At 45.2% G+C, this 22,719-nt stretch overlaps 1 protein-coding gene across 1 annotated transcript in view; it reads right to left on the bottom strand.

The window, feature by feature from the left end:
• Nucleotides 1-9,313: 9,313 nt before the first annotated feature.
• Nucleotides 9,314-22,719, bottom strand: part of LOC144482852 (scavenger receptor cysteine-rich domain-containing protein DMBT1-like) — a 28,055-nt gene continuing 14,649 nt past the window's right edge. The window contains exons 8-15 of the mRNA XM_078201695.1: nucleotides 21,735-22,052; nucleotides 21,593-21,649; nucleotides 21,184-21,495; nucleotides 21,005-21,043; nucleotides 15,082-15,189; nucleotides 12,985-13,095; nucleotides 12,366-12,497; nucleotides 9,314-9,722 (exon numbers count right to left, since the gene is read on the bottom strand). Coding sequence (XP_078057821.1) covers nucleotides 9,676-9,722; nucleotides 12,366-12,497; nucleotides 12,985-13,095; nucleotides 15,082-15,189; nucleotides 21,005-21,043; nucleotides 21,184-21,495; nucleotides 21,593-21,649; nucleotides 21,735-22,052 — 1,124 coding nt within the window. The 3' untranslated portion in view covers nucleotides 9,314-9,675. The remainder of the gene's footprint in view (nucleotides 9,723-12,365; nucleotides 12,498-12,984; nucleotides 13,096-15,081; nucleotides 15,190-21,004; nucleotides 21,044-21,183; nucleotides 21,496-21,592; nucleotides 21,650-21,734; nucleotides 22,053-22,719) is intronic.

Raw genomic sequence — 22,719 nt, 5'->3', positions numbered from 1 at the left:
CACAGGAAACGCCTCCGCGCGGTAGAAAAAGGCACGGAGGACATTTCCGCGAGGCGGCTCAGGCTGTGGGGCACCTCACCCAGGGAGGGGGGTTGAGGTTTTGGGCCAATGTGGAATTCCATCCGAACAGGGGAACGCTTGGGCGGGATCCCACTGCACGCCTGCGCCGCCTCGAGTTTGCGTGCAGTTTCGGGGCCGAGCACGACCGTCCTAAGGTCTAGGATGGCTTTGGCCGCGTGACGGACGGTCGTCCCCGTGCGCTCAGCCAGCATGCGGGGACTCATCCAGCCCGCCCCTCCGCCATCGAGCATGTCCCCGATTCTGGTCACCCCGGCGTCCACAGCCCTCCTCTCCGCCAGCCACCTGAAGTTATACGGCTGGAGGAGCGGATTCCTGAGCAGCGGCTCTCGCACGAGAGCCGCTACTCCTGATGGGGGGGGAGCTGCGTCGCGAGGCGACCTTGTTCCAGACAGTGAGGAGGTCCTGGTAAAAGACGGGCAACTCCTGCAGCGCGGTCGAAGCACGCCCCAGTTCGATATGCAGGAGCTGCACGTCATAATTGAGGCCGTGCCACTGGCGGAAGAAATACGTCGCCATGGCACACCACTGTGGAGGGGGCTCAACGTAAAGGTACCTCTGCAGGGCCTGGAGGTGGAAGGTCGCTATCTGAGTGCGGAGCTTGTCTGCCCTCCTCAAGTGGGAGATACAGAACCGCAGCAGGGACCCAGTGCAGTCGATTGTCCCAGAAGAACCGCAGGAGGGTTCTCTGGATATCGGCGACAAAGCCAGGGGGAGGGGTCAAAGGGACCAGCCGGTACCACAGCATGGAGGCGACCAGCTGGTTTATGGCGCAAACTCGCGCCCCGTAGGACAGCACTCAGAGCAGTCCTGTCCAGCGACTCAGGCGGGTGGAGACTTTGGCCTCCAGCTCCCGCCAGTGCGCCGGCCAGGATTCCTCGGCTGGGCAGAGATGGGCCCCCAAGTAGAGGAGGTTGGTCCTGCTCCAGGTAAAAGGCCTGAGCTCCTCCGGAAGGTGGTCCATCTCCCAAGGACCAACAAGGAGTCCGGAGCACTTGGCCCCGTTGATCCTGGCGGAGGATGCGGCAGAGTACACCGCCTGGCATTCTCGCATCCTCCGGAGGTCAGCCGGGTCCGTGAACATGAGGAGCACGTCATCGGCGTAAGCTGACAGGACCACCCCTACGTCCGGTCCGCGCAGGGCCAAACCTGACAACCTCCTCCGCAAGAGGCGCAGGGATGGCTCCATGCATACGGAATATGCCTGGATGCTGCTCAGAGGTGGAACGTCCGCGATCTGTGGAGGGACGGGACCATCGCCATATTGTTATGAAGTCACCGCGAGGCCCTCCCAGCCTTTTATTTTTCAATAAAATGGAGAAAGTGAGAGAAATTCTGAGCCGGACAACCCGCCAGGAACGGAATTAAAATTAAATAAAATGCATATTTATATCAAAATGCCGGCGGCTGAACTGCGCATGTGCAGAACTTTCGCCCAGACGGCATCGCACAGGTCACATTTTTAAAAAAAATAGAAAATGAAGCGACGTTCGCGAATCGAGCAGGAACCGAAATTGTGACGAGAGGATCATAATTAAAATCATCAACATTTAAAGAAGATTAACATGCAGCTGCCTGTGCACATGCGCATGAGGGGAATTCTCCCAGAGGGTAGCGGGCGGGTCGCCGCCCCATTGAAGCTGTCGCCCTGACATGGCCGCCGGCCGTCTCCACTGAGTTTGTTTATTTGGTTTGACCTAAAAAGAGGGCCGGCCGTCTCCACTGGCAACGCAAGATGGCCGCCAGCCGTTCTCCCACGCCAACGCAAGATGGCCGCCGGCCGTCAACCCTGGCAACCCAAGATGGCCGCCGGCGGTGGGTGTGATTGTGGCGCAAGCGCAGGTCTCCCTGCAGCCCATTGTCCAGGTTGCCCCCAGTGGATGTGGTTGGGATGGTGCAGCAGATGGAGCAACAATCCCAGTTTCAATAGGGGGACAGAAGCTGCAATGCTGCTCCCTGTTGTACACTCCTCTCCAGTCTCTGCATTGCAGAGCGTTTAAAGCCAGAGAGTGAATTGTCCGCGGATGAGCTTGACGCTCTTCCCTTGGTATCAAACCAGCCCCAATTAAAACCATAGAATCCCTACAGTGCATCGAGTCTGCATCGACAGAGCATCTTACCCGATTCCCCTAACCCTGCATATTCATTCTCTAATCCCCCTAACCCACACATCTTTGGAATGTGGGAGGATACCGGAGCACCCGGAACAAACCCACGCAGACACGGGGAGAACGTGCAGACCCCACACATACAGTGACCCAAGGCTGGAATCGAACTCGGGTCGCTGGCGCTGTGAGGCAGCAGCGCTAAACACTGTGTCACCGTGCTGCCACTCGGGCAAATGTATTTGTTTTGAACACGGGGCGGGCGGGGGGATTTCTAACTCACTTTGATTATTGGGTGGGGGGGTGAACTCAGCGTTGCCTCAATATCCACCCTCCCCCCCCCCCACCCCCCCCCCCCCACCTCCCCCACCTCCCCACCTCCCCCACCTCCCCACCTCCCCCGCCTTCCTGCTCTTGGTTCTTATTTAAAAACAACTCATTCCTCCACCTGGCCCACCGATAGGGTAAGAGAAAGCAGAGAAAAGGTTACGGCATAGAAAGAGGCCATTCAGCCCATCCCATGGTGCACCAGCTCGAGAAATAGAAACTAGCATTCCATTCTAATCCCACCTTCTAGCGACCCAACCCCTAGCCCCATCTTTACAGGTTACAACATTTCAGCTACAGATCCGGGTGCTGATCGAGTGAGTCGAAGGGTTTCTGTCTGAACCACCAGTTTACACAACGGATTCCAGACACCCACTACACTCTGAGTGAAAAGCTTCTTCCTAATATCCCCTTTAATCCTCCCATCAATCCCCTTCATTCTGTGCGAACCCCACTCCCCCGGTAAGTGACGTCTCCCTGCTCCGGGGAAACTGCTGTTTCCTCTCCACCCTGTTTCGGCCCCTCAGATTTTTGGACACCTCAGTTTGGTCTCCCTCCGCCTCATGTGTTCTCAGCAAAACAACCCTGGCCAAGCCGATCTTTCCTCATCGTCGCAATTCCCAGTTCTGGCAACACTTCTATAAATCCAAATGGTTATCCAGTCACATTAAGCTGTCCATTTAACATTGCTTCATCGCCAACTGTGACACTCGCAGAGACGGTGCAAATGTTCGAATATTTATTTAGAAAAGAATGGAATATTTATTGAAATGTTCAGGTGAATCTCAATGATGGTCATTGACCAGGTCTACATAAAACAATCGTGCAGTCCCAGGTTAAAAGTAATTTTAACAAAGTTGAAGGTTATCGTGAAATTGGAGATTGCCGGTGACTCCCAATAGATTTATCAATTCGAGCAATCGTTTATAAAAGCACCAGGATTGTGTGGAACTTTAACATTAACATTTCGATCTTCATGACGAGTATTGTGTTTACTGCAGGCCACCACTTCAGCACAGAGATTAGGAAGGGGACAGCGGAGACCTTTTGGAAGATTTTCAAAGATGAAATGCTTCAGTTATAAGGAGTTATTGGAGAAGTTTGAGTTGTTGTGCTTCGAACATAGAAGATTAGAAAATGACCTAATCGTGGTTTTCCCGACGTGAGGTCTGGATGGAGTATGCAGGAAATGACTCCATCTGCTTTAAAGTCAATTGCCAGGGGTCATGGATATCAAGGCAGTGGCAAAAGACAGAGAAAGGACGGGAGCATGTTTGATGGGATCGCAAAGGTGGCAGTAGGTAATTTCATTAACAATTTTGAAAAGGGAATTGGAAAGCTATTTGAGGAAAAGCACCTGACAAGCACACAACTAATAAAAAACAACACAGCATAAATGAACGGAAATAACGCAGACAGGGAGAAGCAGAAACTTGCACACGAACGTACACACGCGCATCTGTTCACACAGGCAGACACATGTATAATTAAACATAGAGTGACTTACACAAAGGGACAGAGGCTCAGAAAGATCACTGCCACCCATTAGGCCGATCATTCGTGTACTTAAGGCAGAAATTCCGTGAATAAGGATGAGAAAAACATCTCGCATTGTTGAAAGGCAGGGGTTACCCTTCCGGGTAAGGCATGATCCATCCCAAAGGAACGTGGTGAAAATTGAAACTGAATGAGGAATAGGGGAAACATGTTGGGCAGGATTCGAACCGGGAGACTCCCATGTATATCCAGTCCATCAGCTTACCAACTGGGCTATAGCTACACTGGGTCGTATTCTAAAACATTAGACTGATCATCATTCAAAACAATTCGAATAAACATCACCGTCATGATGTGATTTCGACTTTTTAGTCAGGATGTAAATGCGTTTCATCACTCTGCTGGTTTCAGAGATCTGTATTCTTTCCACATTTCAGCCCAATATAATTTGACGTACAAAGATATTTTTTTTCGACAAATACACGGATAATCCATGTGCATGCATCACAGTTGTGATATAAACAGTGAGACCGTGATGTAATCCAATACAGAGACAACACAATATCTCCCCGAAAGGCGCTATATGAACGCAATTTCTTATTTGATTCAGCTAACACCATGTTATCATGGTGATATAATATAGATTTAGAATTCAAACGACTCTCCCACGTACTAAGTACATATTGTATTCCTGAACGTCCGATTTGCAAATTTGAATTGAATTCGCGATTTTGCACGCTAAGGTTTTGTTTTCTGTATTTATTACCACGGAAATACTCAGTCAAATACAATAAAAATAAAACATTCGACTAGTGTTGAATATTGAACTGCACTGAAAATGGTGCAAAAATCCTGAGGGTCCAGAAACATCTTAGACCCAGACAGTGGTTTGGCTTCTTAAGTCAAGAGAGAAACAGAGTTAACGTTTCCAGTCCATGTGACCCTTCATCAGAGGTAAAAAGAGGGTTTCATTTTTATTACATTTTCAGCTCAATGGCTTCAGTTCAGGTCTGAAATTTCCCATAAGCCCCAAAGATATCCTGAACTTTCTTCTAAATCAATTGGTTAGTTCACATTCAGAAGCAAAAACACATCTCTTCCTTGCAGTTTATTACATACGGGGCTGAAAGTAGATTCACAATAGAGAAGAGGTTTGAGAGCAGCCAGTATCGAAACATCGCTTCTGGGACACTGCCACAGCCCCTCCAACTACTTCCCCTCACCTCCCTCACCATCCCATCTCGCCCCCTTTCCCCGACAAGTTTAATATTCATTCCCTTCCTCACTGTCACACAATGACAGCAGTGCGTTGCATATATAACAAACAATATATAAGTCCCCAAACCCCGTTCTACAGCATCTTCCACACACAGGACCTCTATCACTTAGAAGGAGAAGTACAGGTAATAAGTTCGCAAATCAACACCTGCAGGTTACCTTCCAAGACGCATATGTTACTGTCCTGGTTCTGTGTCACCATTCTCTCATCTTCGCTTAGACAAAAACCTGGAAATTTCTCTGAAGATCACAGTGGATTTACCGACACCACGGGTTCAAGCAGTTGGCTCACAGCCACATTCAGAAGGATAATAAAGTTTTCTTTTTAAATAAATGGTGACCTTGCCAAAGACACTCATGCACAGGAATAGAAACTTTTCCAAACCTCGGTCACCCTCTCTTGGCTTTGTGATCCAGTCTCTATTGAAATTGACCCACAGTGCCCCCCGCCTCATCATCTACACACTGACAGATACAAGAATATCAGCCCCTGCTTCAGTGAGATTAATGTCCATGTTTTCTAGCTGGAATACATTCCCTTCATCGGGAATTCAGCCGAGACAGCGTACTTCCCACACAGAGTCCGCCTGCCCATGATTCACAGGCTTCATGTCTGCATTGACTGGAAGGTTACAAAATGGCAAATGATGTGAAGGTGATGGGCAAATTTCCCGATGCGAGTCTCCCACTCTCCATCCTTCTCTCTCCCTCTCTCCTGCTGTCTCTCACTCTTTACTTCACACTGTCTCTCCCTCTTTCTCCCTTTGTCTCGCTCTCCGCCTCTTTCTGCCTCTCTCTCTTTCTCTCCGTTGCTCTTGCTCTCGCCCTCCAGCCACCTATCTCCCTCCCGCTGTTTCCTTCTCGCTGTGTCTTCTTCGCCCTATCATCGCTCCCTCTTTTTCCCATTCTCCAGTTGCCTCGTTTCCCTGCCTCCCGCTCTCGATATTTCTCCCTTCTGCTCTATCCCTTTGCTCTTGCTCTCTCCCCTTGTCTTTTGCTCCCGCGCCCACCCCCCCATCCGACCCCCCCCCCCACCCCCTCCTCCGCCCCCACTTTCTAACTTCCCACTTGCTGTCATCCTCTATCGTAATCTCCCCCTCTCGCTAGCGCTTCCTCTCACTGTCTCTCCTCCTCATTGTCTCCCCATTATCTCAATAAATTACAGTTTGTGCAAAACCGTAATGTGGAGACAGCTGACAAGGTGACAGAGTAAAAAAAAGACCTGCCAATGTGGAGACGCGTTTCATCTGCTACCAGGACATCGACAAATTGAGACAAACCCTGTCTCTCTCTCTCTCTTTCTAGTGAAGGGACATCTCATAGTCTGGCTTGTGAAAGTATCAGGCGCTCTCAATGTATTTTGTTTCTCTCTCCAGTTCTCTCTACCTCTGACACATTTTCCATCTCCCGATCTTATGAGTGGTTGGGATAGAGTTGTAAGATGTGGGAGGTTTGTGAGGGATGAATGGTTTATGAAATGTTGAGGTTGATATATCCACCATCTTATCTCAATTTGTCGATGTCCTGGTAGCAGATGAAATGCGTCACCACATTGGCACGTCTTTTTTTTAACTCTGTCACCTTGTCAGCTGTCTCCACATTAAGGTTTTGCACAAAATGTAATTTATTGATATATGGGATAACGTATCTGCACCGATGGCAGGTTGGCTAGCCAACAGGAAACGGAGAATTGTTTGAACGGCTGTGACGAGTGGTGTGCCATCGGCATCTGTGCTGGGTTCACAACCTTTTTACAATTTGTATGTAAATTACTTGGATGAAGGGACTGAAAGAAAGGTTGCTAAATTTGCTCATGACACAAATATTGGTTGACAATTGTGATGAGGGCAGAAGGAGGCAAATACCTGACAAATGGAATATGAAGTGAAGTAAAGGGAAATTCGCAATGTTGATGCGAATAATACGAAAGAGGCTTATTATCCAAATGATGAGAGGCGGTAGAGCTCTGAAATGCAGAGCGATCTGCGTGTCCTGGTGCTTGAATCGCAAAAAAGCTAATATCCAGCTGCAGCAAGTCATTGGGAAAGCGAATGGAAGGGTAAAATTTACTGTGAGGGGAAATGAATACAACATTCGGGAGGTTGTGCTTCAGTTCGATAGGGCATTGGTGAGATGATAACAGGAGACTTGTGTACATCTATGGTCTCCTTATTTAAGGAAAGATGCAAATTTATTGGAAGCAGTTCAGGACAAGTGTCCTGCAATAATATCTGTAAAGGGCTGCTTGCTGATGAAATAAGTTTGGCGAGATCAGGTTTGCATTCACTGCAGTTTAGGAGAGTAAGGAGCGATTTGATCAAAACTTCTAAGATCATGAAGGGTACTGAAAGTGTAGATGTGGAAAGAATGTTCTCTCTTGCTGAAGAATCTAGAACAAGGAGGCGCTATTTGCAACATGGGGTCGTCCATTTACCGGACAATATTTCTTTATTGTTGTACAGTAAGCGATTAGTTAATGAATTCCTAATGTATGCCAAATTTCCCATTTCCTTGTATGATTACACCCAACGTTACACCCAACATGTTTCTGAACTCTTTCACGAATAACCTCACAATTCCCCAATTTGACAGAAATTTGAAACAATTTCACTGCTTCTTCACCTGGCATTCTCTCCTCCCACCGCTGGTGTCGGTGTGTCACTCCCTCTCTCTCTCTGCACTCTTTCCTCCCACCGCTGGTCTCGGTGTGTCACTCCCTCTCTCTCTGGCATTCTCTTCTCCCACCGCTGGTGTCGGTGTGTCACTCCCTCTCTCTCTGGCACTCTCTTCTCCCACCGCTGGTGTCGCTGTCACTCTCCCCTTCGCTCTGTCACTCTCTCATCCCACTGGTGGGGCAGCTGTGCTCCCCCCTTCTCGCTCTGTCACTTTCTTCTCCCACCGCTGATGTCCCTGTTTCTCGTCCCCTCGCTCTGTCACCCCGACCACGGCTGGTGTCACTGTCTCTCCCTTTTTCGCCTTGTCACTCTCTCCTCCAATCGCCGGAGTTGCTTTCTTTTCCCCTCTGGTTCTGTCACTCTATCCTCCCACCGCTGATAGCTTTGTTTCCCCCCTCCCTCGGTCACTCACTCAAACCAACGCTGCTTTCACTGCCTCTCCCGCTCTCGCTATTTCACTCTCCTCCCACAGCTGGTGTTTCTGTTTCTCCTCCTCCTCTCACTCGCATGGTGGCACAGTGGTTAGCACTGCTGCGAGACAGTGCCAAGGAATCGGGTTCAATTCCTAGCTTGGTCATTTTCTATGCGAAGTCTGCACGTACTCCCCATGTCTGTGTGGGTTTCCTCCGGGTGCTCTGGTTTCCTCCCACATTCAGAAAGATGTGTTAACGGAGGATTTGGCATGCTAAATACTCACTCAATCTCCCCGAACAGGCGTCACTGTGGATTTCACAGTAACTTCATTGCATCTCAAGGTAAGCCTACTTGTGATACTAATAAATAAACCCTCTCCTCCAACCACTGGTGCCACTGTCTCTGCGACTCTCTTCTCAACAACTTTATTGACAACAAGTCGTTGTGGACCTGACACAGCGGAATACAGCAAGTTCAGTGGCAGAAAACAAGCGCGAGCGAGGTGGGCCGATATTTAAACATTTCCGTCTTAATCTGCGCTCAGAACATGGTACTGAATTGTTCAGCTTTATCACCATTCCCAGTATTTATGTATTTGTCAAATGACGGTCTTCAGCTGATGCATATTTTTATTTTAATGGCCATAACGACCGAAGGATGGTTAGAATTGCCGGGCGATAGTGCAGGGGCTGATCTGGAGTAAATGAAAACTAATGGATTACTGGATATAAATCTTGTGAAATTATAATGAAAAGGAGACATGGAAATCTGACCAGCATCTTCACATCTCCCGGCGCACAGAACGGTGCCGAGTACGAGCGGTAGTGCTGGGACGCAACATCATGTTGTATTCAGTTGCTTGGGAAATGCAGTGGACCCTCCCCCTCGCCTCCATGACAATCTAGAGTGCATTAAATGACGACAACAGAAACAAATCATGTATTTATCTGCCCTAATCTTTATTTAAAGATAAGCTTTTACGAAATAAATTTCAAATGCACTTGACAAAAATACACATCAAATTTTGAATGATAGTAACTGCTCCGTTCCGCAATGCAATGCGATGTTACAGCTTTAATATGGACAGTGCAATACTCGATATACATTCTACGTTGTTTCTCATTGTTCATTGAATCGAACGTTTACTTTTTCACGCAAAGCAAAAGAAGACAAAACCCAGCATGAAGTAACAACCTATTGATACAAAAACAACAATATTTATATCTGGACTTAAAGCATATTCGACATGGCGATATTTGTGGAAAAGTTAAGGGGCGTTCGCTTTCATTTAGTGCCATGATTCATATGTCTGAGGACGTCACATCCTGGATTTGTTGATGACTGTGACCTGAAACGGTAAAAGAGAAATGAGTGAGGATTACAATCATTTCCACAATCAGTTCAACACTTCACAAGCACTTGTATTATATTCCAGCTCAACTGGCTGTTTCTTTCTATGCAAAACACACTGCACATTTTCTCCGACACCTTCAATGTAATACACCACTGAAAATACTGCAGGAAATCACAGCAGAAACCACGTGAGACAGGTCACATCCCTCCACTGGCACTCCCATTGCAAAATGTCATAAAAATACGGTTGAGCAGTATATTGTATATGTATATCTTCGGAGATGCATTGTCACTGCCCAATGACAGGTAAATCCCCGGGCTTGTGCCAGAGATAACGTTGTTATTCTTAGCTGGCGTGGAAGGAACCGATAAGATGGGATCAATGCGAATCTACTGTACACTGTGGGGGTAGACATATTTTTAGTGAACTTTGGGCTTAAAATGGATTCTTTGTTTAATACAATTCTGCGCATTGGCGACAGGAACTAAAACCAAATGCCGCATTATTCTTTGATCGACTGCACACCAGAGCGAGTATATTCCACACAAGAGGGCGGGAGATTGCAGTAATAATCAGAGGTGATAATCAATTCAGAAAGCTGTCGCAGCATGGGACTCCATGAAGGACAACAGAAATGACAGGGATTTCCTCACAGTATCCATGAAATGCTAAATTTCAACCTGAAGTCAACTTTGTTCATTAATTTAGCAATCAATTAAACATTGCACAAAAACAACAATATTTAAATATTGGAATATAATACAAGTACTTGTGAAGTGTTGAACTAATTGTGAAATGATTGTGTGAATTTTAATCACTGGTTGAAAACAAGTTTTTATCGCCTCTCAGCTGGAGCTAGTTAATTAGAAAGCAGGATTAATGTCGCTTCGGAAGCCTTGAATTTCGGGGCAAAAACAGAAGGCACTTCAGTGTGGCCTTGTCTGGAGCTTCGTGAAACAGGAAGTCACAGGGCTGAGTTTGAAGGAATGATGCAATTTAATTTAATGGTTTATTTCAATCTAAATACCAATCTGAAGCCCAGAATTTTTTAATTAATAAAAACAAAATAAGGGCAGCACGGTGAGACAGTGGTTCGCACTGCTGCCTCACAGCATCAGAGACCCCGTTTTCAGTCCCGACCTGATTGTGAAGTTTGCATATTCTCCCCGTGTCTGTGTAGCTTTCCTCCGGGTGCTCTGGTTTCCTTCCACAGTCCAAAAACTGCAGATTAGGTTGCTTGGACATGCTAAATCGCCCCTTAGTGTTAGGCAAACAAGCAGAGAAAATATATAGGGCCTGGCGCGGAGGTACCACTTTTGGTGGACTGATTGCGAAACTGTTGGGATAATGGCTTTACCTTTGATAGGAGTAACATCACAATTCATGGCACCACATTTGGCTCCATTGTGCGAGAAAGAAGCAGAAGATGTGGGAATGCAATACTTATAGGAGATTCAATTGTCAGGGAAATTGAAAGGCATTTCTTTGGCTGGAAACGATACTCCAGGCTGATATGTTGTGTCCCTGGTGCTCGCGTCAAGGATGTCTCAGAGCGGTTAGAGGATATTCTGCAGGGGGCGCTGAGCAGCCACTTGTCATGATTTGCATCGGTATTAATCAAATGGGTTAAAAATCATTAGATCCAAAAAGTCGAATATGGGGAGTTGGGAAGTAAATTGAAAAGTATTACCTCAAAGGTAGTGATTTCAGAGTTACTATAAGCTCCATGTGTTCGTCAAAGTATATGCAGAAGGACATATCAGCTGACACCCGGCAGGGAAATGGTGCTCTGGTGACGGGTTTTAGATTCCTGGGACTTTGGGGCCGGTTCTGGGGGTGCGGGGAGCGGGGGTGAGAGGGGGTGGGGAGTGGGTGGGATCAAAACAAACTGGACGAGTTGCACCTGGCCAGGGCAGGAAATGCTGTCCTGTGGCGAGTACTTGATAGTGTGGTTAGGAAGGAATAAAATGGAATGACAAGTGGATGGGAACGCAAACTGTGTGACACAGGAAGGAGAAACACGAGAAACAGTAATAAAAGAGAACAATAAAATGCAAAAACGGGTGATGGCTTAATCAAGGACGAGAGGCAAATATGGCCACAACACAAATAATGATTAATAATGGCTAAAAAGTCAACACTAAACGCTTTATATCTTAATGCACAAAGAGTTCAGAATAGGTTCGATGAACAGACAGCGCAAACTAAGGTCCCTGGATTTGAGTGAATAGCTTTTACGGAGACTTGGTTGAAAGTAAATCAGAGCTGGGACCTTAAGTTTCAGGGATATTCGACCTTTCATAATGACAGCAGGGAAGGAGAATATGGTGGGGTAGCACTGTTAATAAGGGCTGAAATGAGCACTTTTGTGGGAGAGCATCTGGGCATGGATGAAATAGGGTCCATGAGGACGGAGGTAGAAAACAGGAAGGGAAAAAATACATTGGTAGGAGGATAGAATACACCCTGAAACAATAGAGTCAATATGATGAATGTCTGATCAGTGATGATCCACTGAAGGGCGGATCAGTCTCGAGGGACTGAACGGCCTAATCCTGTTCTAATTTCTTATCAACTTACGTTGTACTGATCCCGATCGACTGTCTAAGAAGAGGAACAATCAAAGATTTATCTCACCCAGAGTGCCGAGATCACCGCTGGAACTTGTCAAAGTGAAGATACCGTCAGGGTCCCGGTTCAGCAGCAACTGCCCACTATGAGAGTCAATGGTTTCAGCCTCAGCATCGTCATAGTCTGACAAAGCAGGAACTGAGAGGTAAAAGTATTTGAATTGAAGTTAATTAGTAATGAGGGACAGTTGGAATCATATCCTCAAATGTCTATTTCCACAGTAATTAAAACTCTATTGTTTTGTGGAGGCCAGTGAGTTTGAGCGCGGAGAATTATTGGGCCAAGTTTTCCCACAATATTTTCAAGTTGAGTTGAAGTTTATACCGTTCCCAATGAGTCACCGATCCCACCAACTCGCACACATTTCACAACCAAGAGAGGCTTCTGGGGAAATGCATGCAACTTTAAAAAAATGTAATTTATATTGCTGGGAACAATGGTAAGAAACTGTTTCAGACACAAAATTTCTGGAATTGAAATCATTCTGCAATACCTGAGCTTTCTGGCACTGCCATTTCATGTTGTACACGTCATGGTGTACAGATTCGGAGATTTCAGAAGCTATTTTGATATTACAGAGTGAGCAGGTTCGGAAGGAAATGGTAGGATATGAACTTCGACCTACCCTGGCAAGAGGAGGATTCCACTTCTGGATATTCTAATGCAGGATCCGTGTCTCCCAAACGGTGACTGGTGTAATATTCAACATGATTGAAGGAGTCAATGGTTGAAGAAACTGGTCAGCACAAAATAATTGGTTGTTAGGCAAACTGTCTGTGGTTGAGTCATTACGATGTTATCATGGCAGAGAATGATTCAGAAAGTTGAAGTCGAGATCACAACAACTTCATCGCCTCTGTGACAATTCCCTGCAATTTGATCATGGCACCAATTTGTGAGAACAGTCAGCAGACTGACTGCAGCGGTTCAAAATGAAGAACCAGCACCCACTTCATTGTACAATCGGTGTTACTCTGGCTCCAAAATGTCCAGTCCTTTCGGAGAGACAATGCGTGAAATATCAGAGAATAGGAAATTATTTAAGAGAAAATCCATTTTGTCTGGGTCAGTTGAGCGACTTTCTGATCCAGAATCTCTTCGCCCTGCCACACTATTATCTTCAGAGGTGAAATTCCATCGAATTACAGAATCACAGAAACCCGACAGTACAGAAGGAGACTATTCGGCTCATAGAGTCTGTATGGACAACGATCCCACCCAGGCTCTATCCCCGTAACTCCACATATTTACGCTTTGAATCCCTCTAAACCTACACTAAGGGGCAATTTAGCATGGCCAATCAACCTAACGTGCACATCTTTGGACTGTAGGAGTAAACCGAAGCACCTGGAGGGAACCCACGCAGGCACGGGGAAAACGTGCAAACTCCACACAGACAGTGACCCAAGCTGGGAATCGAACACAGTTCTCTGGAGCAATGAGGCAGCAGTGCTAACCACGTGCCGCCATCAGTATTGAAAACAAATCATGGAAGCCGTGGGCGAGACGCCAGAAACGAGAATGAATAGGCCAATTGGGATTTTTTAAAATTCTGTTCAGCCATTCCGAATAGGTCTCAACCGTTCTTACTGTTGACATTGTTGTAATTTTGTTCAAACTTCTCCTGAACCCTGTATCGTTTTGCTGAAATCCTGTTCAGAGCCATGCAATCCACTCAAAATGGCATCAAAGCAATGTTCAGTTGACATGCACCCTCGCTCTTTTGAGCAATGATTCGGTGAAAATCTGCAATTCTGCCTCTGCTCGAATTTTCCTTTCTTTGAAAATGCATGGATGGAAATGTTCCAATGAGATTTATGCTTTTAGTTCGTTTTTGTTTCTACCTGTTGATACCATTCCCATTCACAGCTTGTGAAGTCATGAACTTAAGTGTTATCTCTGGTATAAACTGAAACAAACAAGTGATTAATATTTCTGTCATTTCAGCATTGTTGACTATTGGTAAAAACTATCCCTCGAAAATACCTGAAGTTAATTCTGAGTTGGCCGTTTTATTTCCCTTTTGATTGAATATTTTGCTATTTCAGTTAACACTCCATTCTTTACTAATATAGTAGTCCTCCTTTGTCACCATCACTAATTACATCATCTTTTTTCCCGATTCCACATCTCACTTTGCTCAGTTCGCTACTCCACTGAGTCTAACACATTTCCCCCATTGTTTTTCCTTGTTTGCATTGGCGATGTTTCTTTATACTTAATAGTTTGCATTTGTTTTTTGCTTTTTCTTGTTATATTTTTCCTTTGATTCGGTCCAAAAATGGTTTTAAAACTACCCATTTTAGCAAACCAAACCTATTATACTCCAGTTACTTTCCCAAATACTAATCTGTCCCTGTAATTAGGTGCTGTGCATGCGGCCAGCAGTAATGTATTGAATTGATTTACATATTCAATCAAATGTTTTACTTATTATTATTTAAATCAGACTTTGATGTATGCAAGGTGCAAAGCAGTTGGAAATTGGAAACAGTTACTCTACTCGCTACTTTTACACAGAAGGCAGAAATATTCTTGAAAAATAATGAACATTGGTAATCGAATCAGTACTCGAATCCTCTCAAGATAAATAAGGGCATTTAATAAGTCTCCTTTCTACATGAGCACGGTGAGAGTAATGGTTCTCTTGACCATGGTTCAAGGGGGTAAACATGAAGCGGCATTTTTGCAGTGTGGCTTGGGTTTTAAAAAGAACACAAACCTGAAGCACGAGACTGAGTGTATAGCTTGGCGGGAGGAATATTATCTATTTCTTCATAAATGGCTTGGTATAAAACAGAAGGTGGATCCCAGCTGCCAGCAACAGGTTCTGTTGGAGGAAGATCGGGGCAGTTAGCATATTGTTACATTCTGGAACTATATTTCAGTTCAGGATTTTTATTGATTTCATATCTCACTCTATGTCGAGGTGAGATTCAAACCAGGGTCCGGTGGAATTTATTTTGTTTCTCTGCATCATCAATCCAGTGATGATACCACTGCCTCCATCACAAGGAACACTGAGACATTTAGAGACCAATGAAGGTCAGCGCATAAGATATGAATCAAGAGAACTCGGTGCGAGTTCAGATACATGCAATATTTTTGTTTATCTGTTCAAAAACAGTGGTGCAAAAGGCAGACATTCAACAAACTCCATGGCCATGTTTTAGCATGGAGCTGGTCGGTAACCTGTCGCCAGAGGAGCGCCATTCCATACCAGGCGTGGCCGAACAGGATTATCTCCCACTCTCACCGCATGACATTGTTGCCGTGGAAGGATATTACAGGAAGTTCTGACACTTTTTTCGTATACAGTCTTGGGACCGAACGTGAAACATCTGACTCAGAAAGAGGCAGGCTTCTCACAATACCACCGGCATTGATCCTGTGATATTAGTGGAATAGTTTGCTGGGATGCAGTATTGGCATTGATAATTGTGTAAATTCATACCATCACGTCTCAAAATGGGTCGAGTACTGATAGAGAACTTGACACGGCCAAAAACTCAGTGTTGGTTTGCAACCAATTACAAGTGGAAACAAAATGCCAGTTGCTAAATAATTAATGAACACAGTGGAACATAGGAAATAGGAGCGAGATTGGGCAATTCAGCCATTTGAGCCCGCTCCACCATTCTATATGATCATGGCTGATCTTATCCTGCTTTCAAATCCACAAACCTGCCTGCCTCATTTGAGCTTTGTCCAGCTTTCATTGAGACACATATTTCTTTCGTTCTTGAATCTGCTGACTGATTCTGTCTCCCCTGCACTTTGGGCAATCGTTCAACAGGTTCACAAAACTCTGAGGGAATTTGTCCCTCACCCCAGATTTGGAACTACTTTGGCTCACTCTTAATCTATGAGCCTTTGTTGTAGACTCTCCAACAAAGCGGAATATCTGTTCAACATCCACCTCATCAATCCCTTTAGCATTTTATATACCTCAATCAGATCCCCCCTTATTCTTTTGATCTCCACCGAGTATAAGCCCAAGTTTTCAAACGCTCCTCGTATGGTAGCCCTTTCATCCCTGGAATCAATCTGGTGAACATCTTCTCAACTGCCTCCAGTGTCAGCACTTCCTTCATCAGGTACGGAGACTAAATCTGGACACAATACTCCAGGTGTAGTCTCACGAAGGCCCTTATCCAGTGTTAACAACATTTCTTTACATTTCAAACCGGGTCCTTTTGTAATAAATTCCAATATTCAATTTGCCTTTCTTATGAAATGCTGCGCCTGCAAATTCATGTTCTGTCATTCATGCACAAGGACACCCAGATCCCTCTGCACTGACAGACTTTGAATGCTCTTCCCATATAAATAATCATTTACCCTTTTAATGTTTTGTCGTGAAAATGGATGACCACACACGTATCCACATTAATCTCCATTTGCCACATTCTGGCCCATTCTCCTAGCCTGTCAATATCCAACTGTAAACTCTATAATCTGAATAGAGCCTGCTTTCCCACTCATCTTCGGATCCTCCGCGAATCTTGGTATGTTGCACTCTGGCCCTAATCGCAGGTCAGTTAAATCGGTTGTAAACAGTTGAAAACTGAAAACGGCGTCATCCGTCGTGTTGCAGTCAATTTCACTCCAGAGAAGGACCCATTTATCCCGACCCTATGCTTTCTCTCACTCAATCAATCCTCTATCCAAGCCAATGTTCTGTGCCCAGCCCCTGGGATCTAACACTCTTGTCCAATGCCTTCTATAATCCAGATATGCCACATCCACGTGATCCCCATCATAGAACCATAGAACCATAGAAAATTACAGCTCAGAAACAGGCCTTTTGGCCCTTCTTGTCTGTGCCGAACCATTTTATGCCTCGTCCCACTGACCTGCACTTGGACCATATCCCTCCACACCCCTCTCATCCATGAACCCGTCCAAGTTTTTCTTAAATGTTAAAAGTTTACCACTTTATCTGGCAGCTCATTCCACACTCCCACCACTCTCTGCGTGAAGAAGCCCCCCCTAATATTCCCTTTAAACTTTTCTCCTTTCACCCTTAACCCATGCCCTCTGGTTTTTTTCTCCCCTAGCCTCAGCGGAAAAAGCCTGCTTGCATTCACTCTATCTATACCCATCAAAATCTTATACACCTCTATCAAATCTCCCCTCAATCTTCTACGCTCCAGGGAATAAAGTCCCAACCTATTCAATCTCTCTCTGTAACTCAGCTTCTCAAGTCCCGGCAACATCCTTGTGAACCTTCTCTGCACTCTTTCAATCTTATTTACATCCTTCCTGTAACTAGGTGACCAAAACTGTACACAATACTCCAAATTCGGCCTCACCAATGCCTTATATAACCTTACCATAACACTCCAACTTTTATACTCGATACTCCGATTTATAAAGGCCAATGTACCAAAGGCACTCTTTACGGCCCTATCCACCTGTGACGTCACTTTTAGGGAATTCTGTACCTGAATTCCCAGATCCCTCTGTTCAACTGCACTCTTCAGAGTCCTACCATTTACCCTGTACGTTCTTCTTTGGTTTGTCCTTCCAAAGTGCAATATCTCACACTTGTCTGCGTTAAATTCCATTTGCCATTTTTCAGCCCATTTTTCGAGTTGGTCCAAATCCCTCTGCAAGCTTTGAAAACCTTCCTCACTGTCCACTACACCTCCAATCTTTGTATCATCAGCAAACTTGCTGATCCAATTTACCACATTATCATCCAGATCATTGATATAGATGACAAACAACAATGGACCCAACACCGATCCCTGCGGCACACCACTCGTCACAGGCCTCCACTCAGAGAAGCAATCCTCCACAACCACTCTCTGGCTTCTTCCATTGAGCCAGTGTCTTATCCAATTTACTACCTCCCCATGTATACCTAGCGACTGAACCTTCCTAACTAACCTCCCATGAGGGACGTTGTCAAAGGCCTTGCTGAAATCCAGGTAGACAACATCCACCGCATTCCCTTCATCCACTTTCCTGGTAACCTCCTCGAAAAACTCTAATAGATTGGTCAAACATGACCTACCACGCACAAAGCCATGTTGACTCTCCCTAATAAGTCCCTGTCTATCCAAATATTTGTAGATCCTATCCCTTATCACACCTTCCCATAACTTGCCCACCACCGACGTCAAACTTACTGGCCGATAATTTCCCGGATTTCTTTTGGAACCTTTTTTAAACAACGGAACAACATGAGCCACCCTCCAATCATCCGGCATCTCCCCCGTGAATACTGACATTTTAAATATGTCTGCCAGGGCCCCTGCAAGTTCAACACTAGCTTCCCTCAAGGTCCGTGGGAATACCCTGTCCGGTCCTGGGGATTTATCCACTCTGATTTGCCTCAAGACAGCGAGCACCTCCTCCCCTTTAATCTGTAAAGATTCCATGGCCTCCCTAACAGTTTGCCCTATTTCCGTAGACTCCATGCCCGTTTCCTCAGTAAATACGGATGCAAAAAAACCATTTAGTATCTCCCCCATCTCTTTTGGTTCCATACACAGTCTACCACTCTGGTCTTCAAGAGGACCAATTTTATCCCTCACTATCCTTTTGCTCCTAACACACCTATAGAAGCTCTTTGGATTTTCCTTCACTCTGTGTGCCAAAGCAACCTCATGTCTTCTTTTAGCCCTCCTGATTTCCCTCTTAAGTAGCTTCTTGCACTTTTTATACTCCTCGAGCATCTGATGTGTTCCTTGCTGCCTGTACATTTCATACAACTCTCTCTTCCTCTTAATCAGTGTTACAATCTCCCTCGAGAACCAAGGTTCCTTATTCCTATTTACTTTGCCTTTAATCCTGACAGAAACATACAAACTCTGCACTCTCAAAATTTATCCTTTGAAGCCCTCCCACTTTCCATTTACATCCTTACCAGAGAACAGCCTGTGCCAATCCACACTTCCCAGGTCCCATCTCATTTCATCAAATTTGGCCTTTTTCCAGTTCAGAACTTCAACCCGAGGACCAGATCTATCCTTATCCACGATCAGGTTGAAACTAATGGCATTATGATCACTGGATCCAAAGTGTTCCCTCACACTCACATCCATCACCTGCCCTAACTCATTTCCCAATAGGAGATCCAATATCGCATCCTCTCTAGTTGGCACCTCTATATACTGGTGTAGAAAATTCTCCTGAACACATTTTACAAACTCTACCCCGTCGAAACCTTTAACAGTATGCGAGTCCCAATCTATATGTGGAAAATTAAAATCCCCTACTATCACAACTTTGTGTTTCTTGCAGTTGTCAGCTATCTCTCCGCTGATTTGCTCCTCCAATTCTCGCTGACTATTGGGTGGTCTATAATACAAGCCCATTAATGTGGTCATACCTTTCCTGTTTCTCAGCTCCACCCATAGGGCCTCTGTAGACAAACTCCCTAATCTATCCTGCCTGAATACCGCTGTAACATTTTCCCTGACCAACAATGCCAGCCCCCCACCTTTTATCCCTCTGCCTCTATCCCGCCTGAAACATTGGAACCCTGGAACATTGATCTGCCAGTCCTGCCCCTCCTGTAGCCAAGTTTCACTAATGGCTATAATGTCATATTTCCACGTGTCTATTCACGCCTTCAGCTCATCTGCCTTCCCCACAATACTCCTGGCATTGAAATAGACACACCTCAAAAAATTATTTCCACCACACTCTACCCTTCCATTTGTGATTTTGCTTGAACTAACCTGTCTTTTTACCCCTGCTCCACTATCTGCTCTGGCACTCTGGTTCCCACGCCCCTGCAAATCTAGTTTTAACGCTCCCCAATAACACTAGCAAATCTCCCTGCAAGTATATTGGTCCCCTTGTAGTTTAGGTGTAACCCGTCTCTCTTGTACAGGTCCCACCTGCCCCTGTAGGTGGTCTACAGTTTGCCACTTTTTGCGTCTCTCCTTTTTTGAATAAGGGTGTCAGATAAGCGTGTTTCCAATCCACTGGTACCTTTCCAGAATCTATGAAAAATTGGAATATCATAACTAATTCACCCACTATCTCTGCTGCCATCTCCTTTAATACCAGAGAGTGCAGGCCATCAGAGTTCAATTTCTTGCAATCAACGTTTTAATCTGTTGCAACAAAAATAAATCCCATTCCATGTCTCATGTACTGGTGGGTGGAGCAGGAATATGAATGTAGATAACTCCCTCATTTATATGTAATATTTTACTGTTTCTCATGTGGCTTGAAATAACTTGCTGGCCAATACTCAGTTAAGTTGTTTCTGAATTGTACCCAAGTCATTCTTTGCAAAACGGCAGAGAATCCCCTCTGATGTATGAAGCAACATCCATGACTCAGCGTGGGTTCAGGGATATGATTCGAGCCTCACCTTTTATTGATGATCTCCTCTGCATTACTGCCAAAAGGGCGATTAACTCACAGATTAACAGGACACCGAGTGAGATGCAGATCACCAGAGGGGTGGAGGTGCTTTCATCTTCATGTCCTTGATGAAAGATTCCAAGACGTTTTGTGAGATAAAATGTCCACCATGTTTTTAAATACTTATATGATCAGGAAACACTCAGAATGTCGTTAGAAATTGACAAAATTAAGGCAATGCCAATGTGTGATAATTATTTATCCCAATGTAAAATTAGCCGTAATCGTGATTGATATTTATTACAGAGATATACCTGAAGGTGTGGGCGGAGAAGTCGGAGATAATTCCGGACCTGATGAAGACATGGTAAAAAGAGCACAATTATTTGCATTGTTGGTCAGAAAGACATCTGAAAACATGAATTATATTCAGCAAAAATGGGCCGGACAACGTCGCACAGTCCCAAACGGAACCGATCAGTGGAACACATACCGGAGCAAATCACACTGGCATCTTCCTTGTGATCACAGTCAGCTTGAGCTAATGACGAAGAAGGGCAGTCAAACAGAAAGGCTTCGCTTCCGGTGCACTTCACCTCATCCAGCCAGACAGGACCGTTACCCTGCCCAAAAGCGGCCCCTCCTGAGGCCATTAGAGCGGAGCCACAGCCCAGCTGTCTGCAGACAACACTGGCATCGTTCATATCCCAAGAATCATCACAAACCGTGCCCCAGGCTCGATTACACAATACCTCCAATCTCCCGGAGCAGTTGTTGTTACCTCCAGCCAAGCGCAAACTTTGCCCTAAATTTGTCAAAGATAATAAATAAATTATTAACCTTGATGTAGCGCAAGAGAGGAATACAAGCAGATAGCTGTTTTATTAAAGTTGAGAAAGAACCTGATTCTCGCTTGCAGCCGTTTGCACTGTCCTGCTCTTGCTTCGGTGTGTCTCCCCCTGTTGATAAGACAAACATGCTGACTCCATGAGGAACATCAATATTTCAAATCACACCTGCAAGCAAAATGATTGATTGTGTTACCTGAACAAACGACACCTGCATCTTCCCGATGATGACAGTTGTGTTGACCCCACGGGTCTGCCTGGCATTGCCAAAGGGTCGACTCGTGTGAAAGGCACTCGACCTCATCCAACCAAATAGGTCCGGATCCTTCTCCGAATGAGCGAGCGTCATAGTCGATGGAAACTAGTGTGCCGCAACCTAACTGTTTACAGATCACTGTTCCAGCATCTTGATACAGGTTTTCACCGCAAACTGTTCCCCAGGTCCCATTATAGAACACTTCCACTCTGCCCTCACAGCGATGCTTTCCCTTCACCAAACGCAGCTCTTTGTGCTCTGTCAAGCAAGTAATAAATAACCACATGGTTCAGTTAACAATTCTGTATCCACAGTGCACTGTGGGTATATATATGTATATATATATATATATATATGTCTAAGTTGAGTTCACGGTTTGCCATAATTATTTCACGAAGGTCACAGAAATACAGATATAATCATGAATAAGCAACATTGAATTTCAATCGAAATATTTGAATGATGGACCCGATTGATTGCTTGCCGGAATGGTGAGAGGGCCAATGCTTTATGCTCTGTGCGCAGACTACCAGAAGAGCTTCAAAAAGTTCCCATAGTGAAAGCCCATGAAAGACAATGGGAAACTAGGCAATCAGTATCAAAGTAGATTTAAAAAGTTTGTAAAGTTTCTCGTTACTTAAGTAGCAAAAGTTCCGGTGTGAGATTCACATGGATTGGCGCTGCGGTCGCTGCTCCTTGGGAGTTACATAAGCGACTTTGTGATCGGCAGTAAAAAATGAACGTCTATTGTGGCAGCAAACTGGTTTGTATAGTTAATACTGAAGAGGACTGCAAAGTATGTATCAAAATGTTAATACATGGCAGGATACACATGCCGATGACAACTTAGTTTTCGTCCTGCGAAGAGGAATGGAGCGAATTTTGATGCGAAGAATAAAGTGACAGCATGCTTCTTGAGAAATAA

This window comes from Mustelus asterias, unplaced genomic scaffold, assembly GCF_964213995.1.
Source record: "Mustelus asterias unplaced genomic scaffold, sMusAst1.hap1.1 HAP1_SCAFFOLD_43, whole genome shotgun sequence".
NCBI classification, from domain to species: Eukaryota; Metazoa; Chordata; class Chondrichthyes; order Carcharhiniformes; family Triakidae; genus Mustelus; species Mustelus asterias.
The sequence above is the reverse complement of the archived record's forward strand: the minus strand, read 5'-3'. Positions and strand labels throughout refer to the sequence as shown.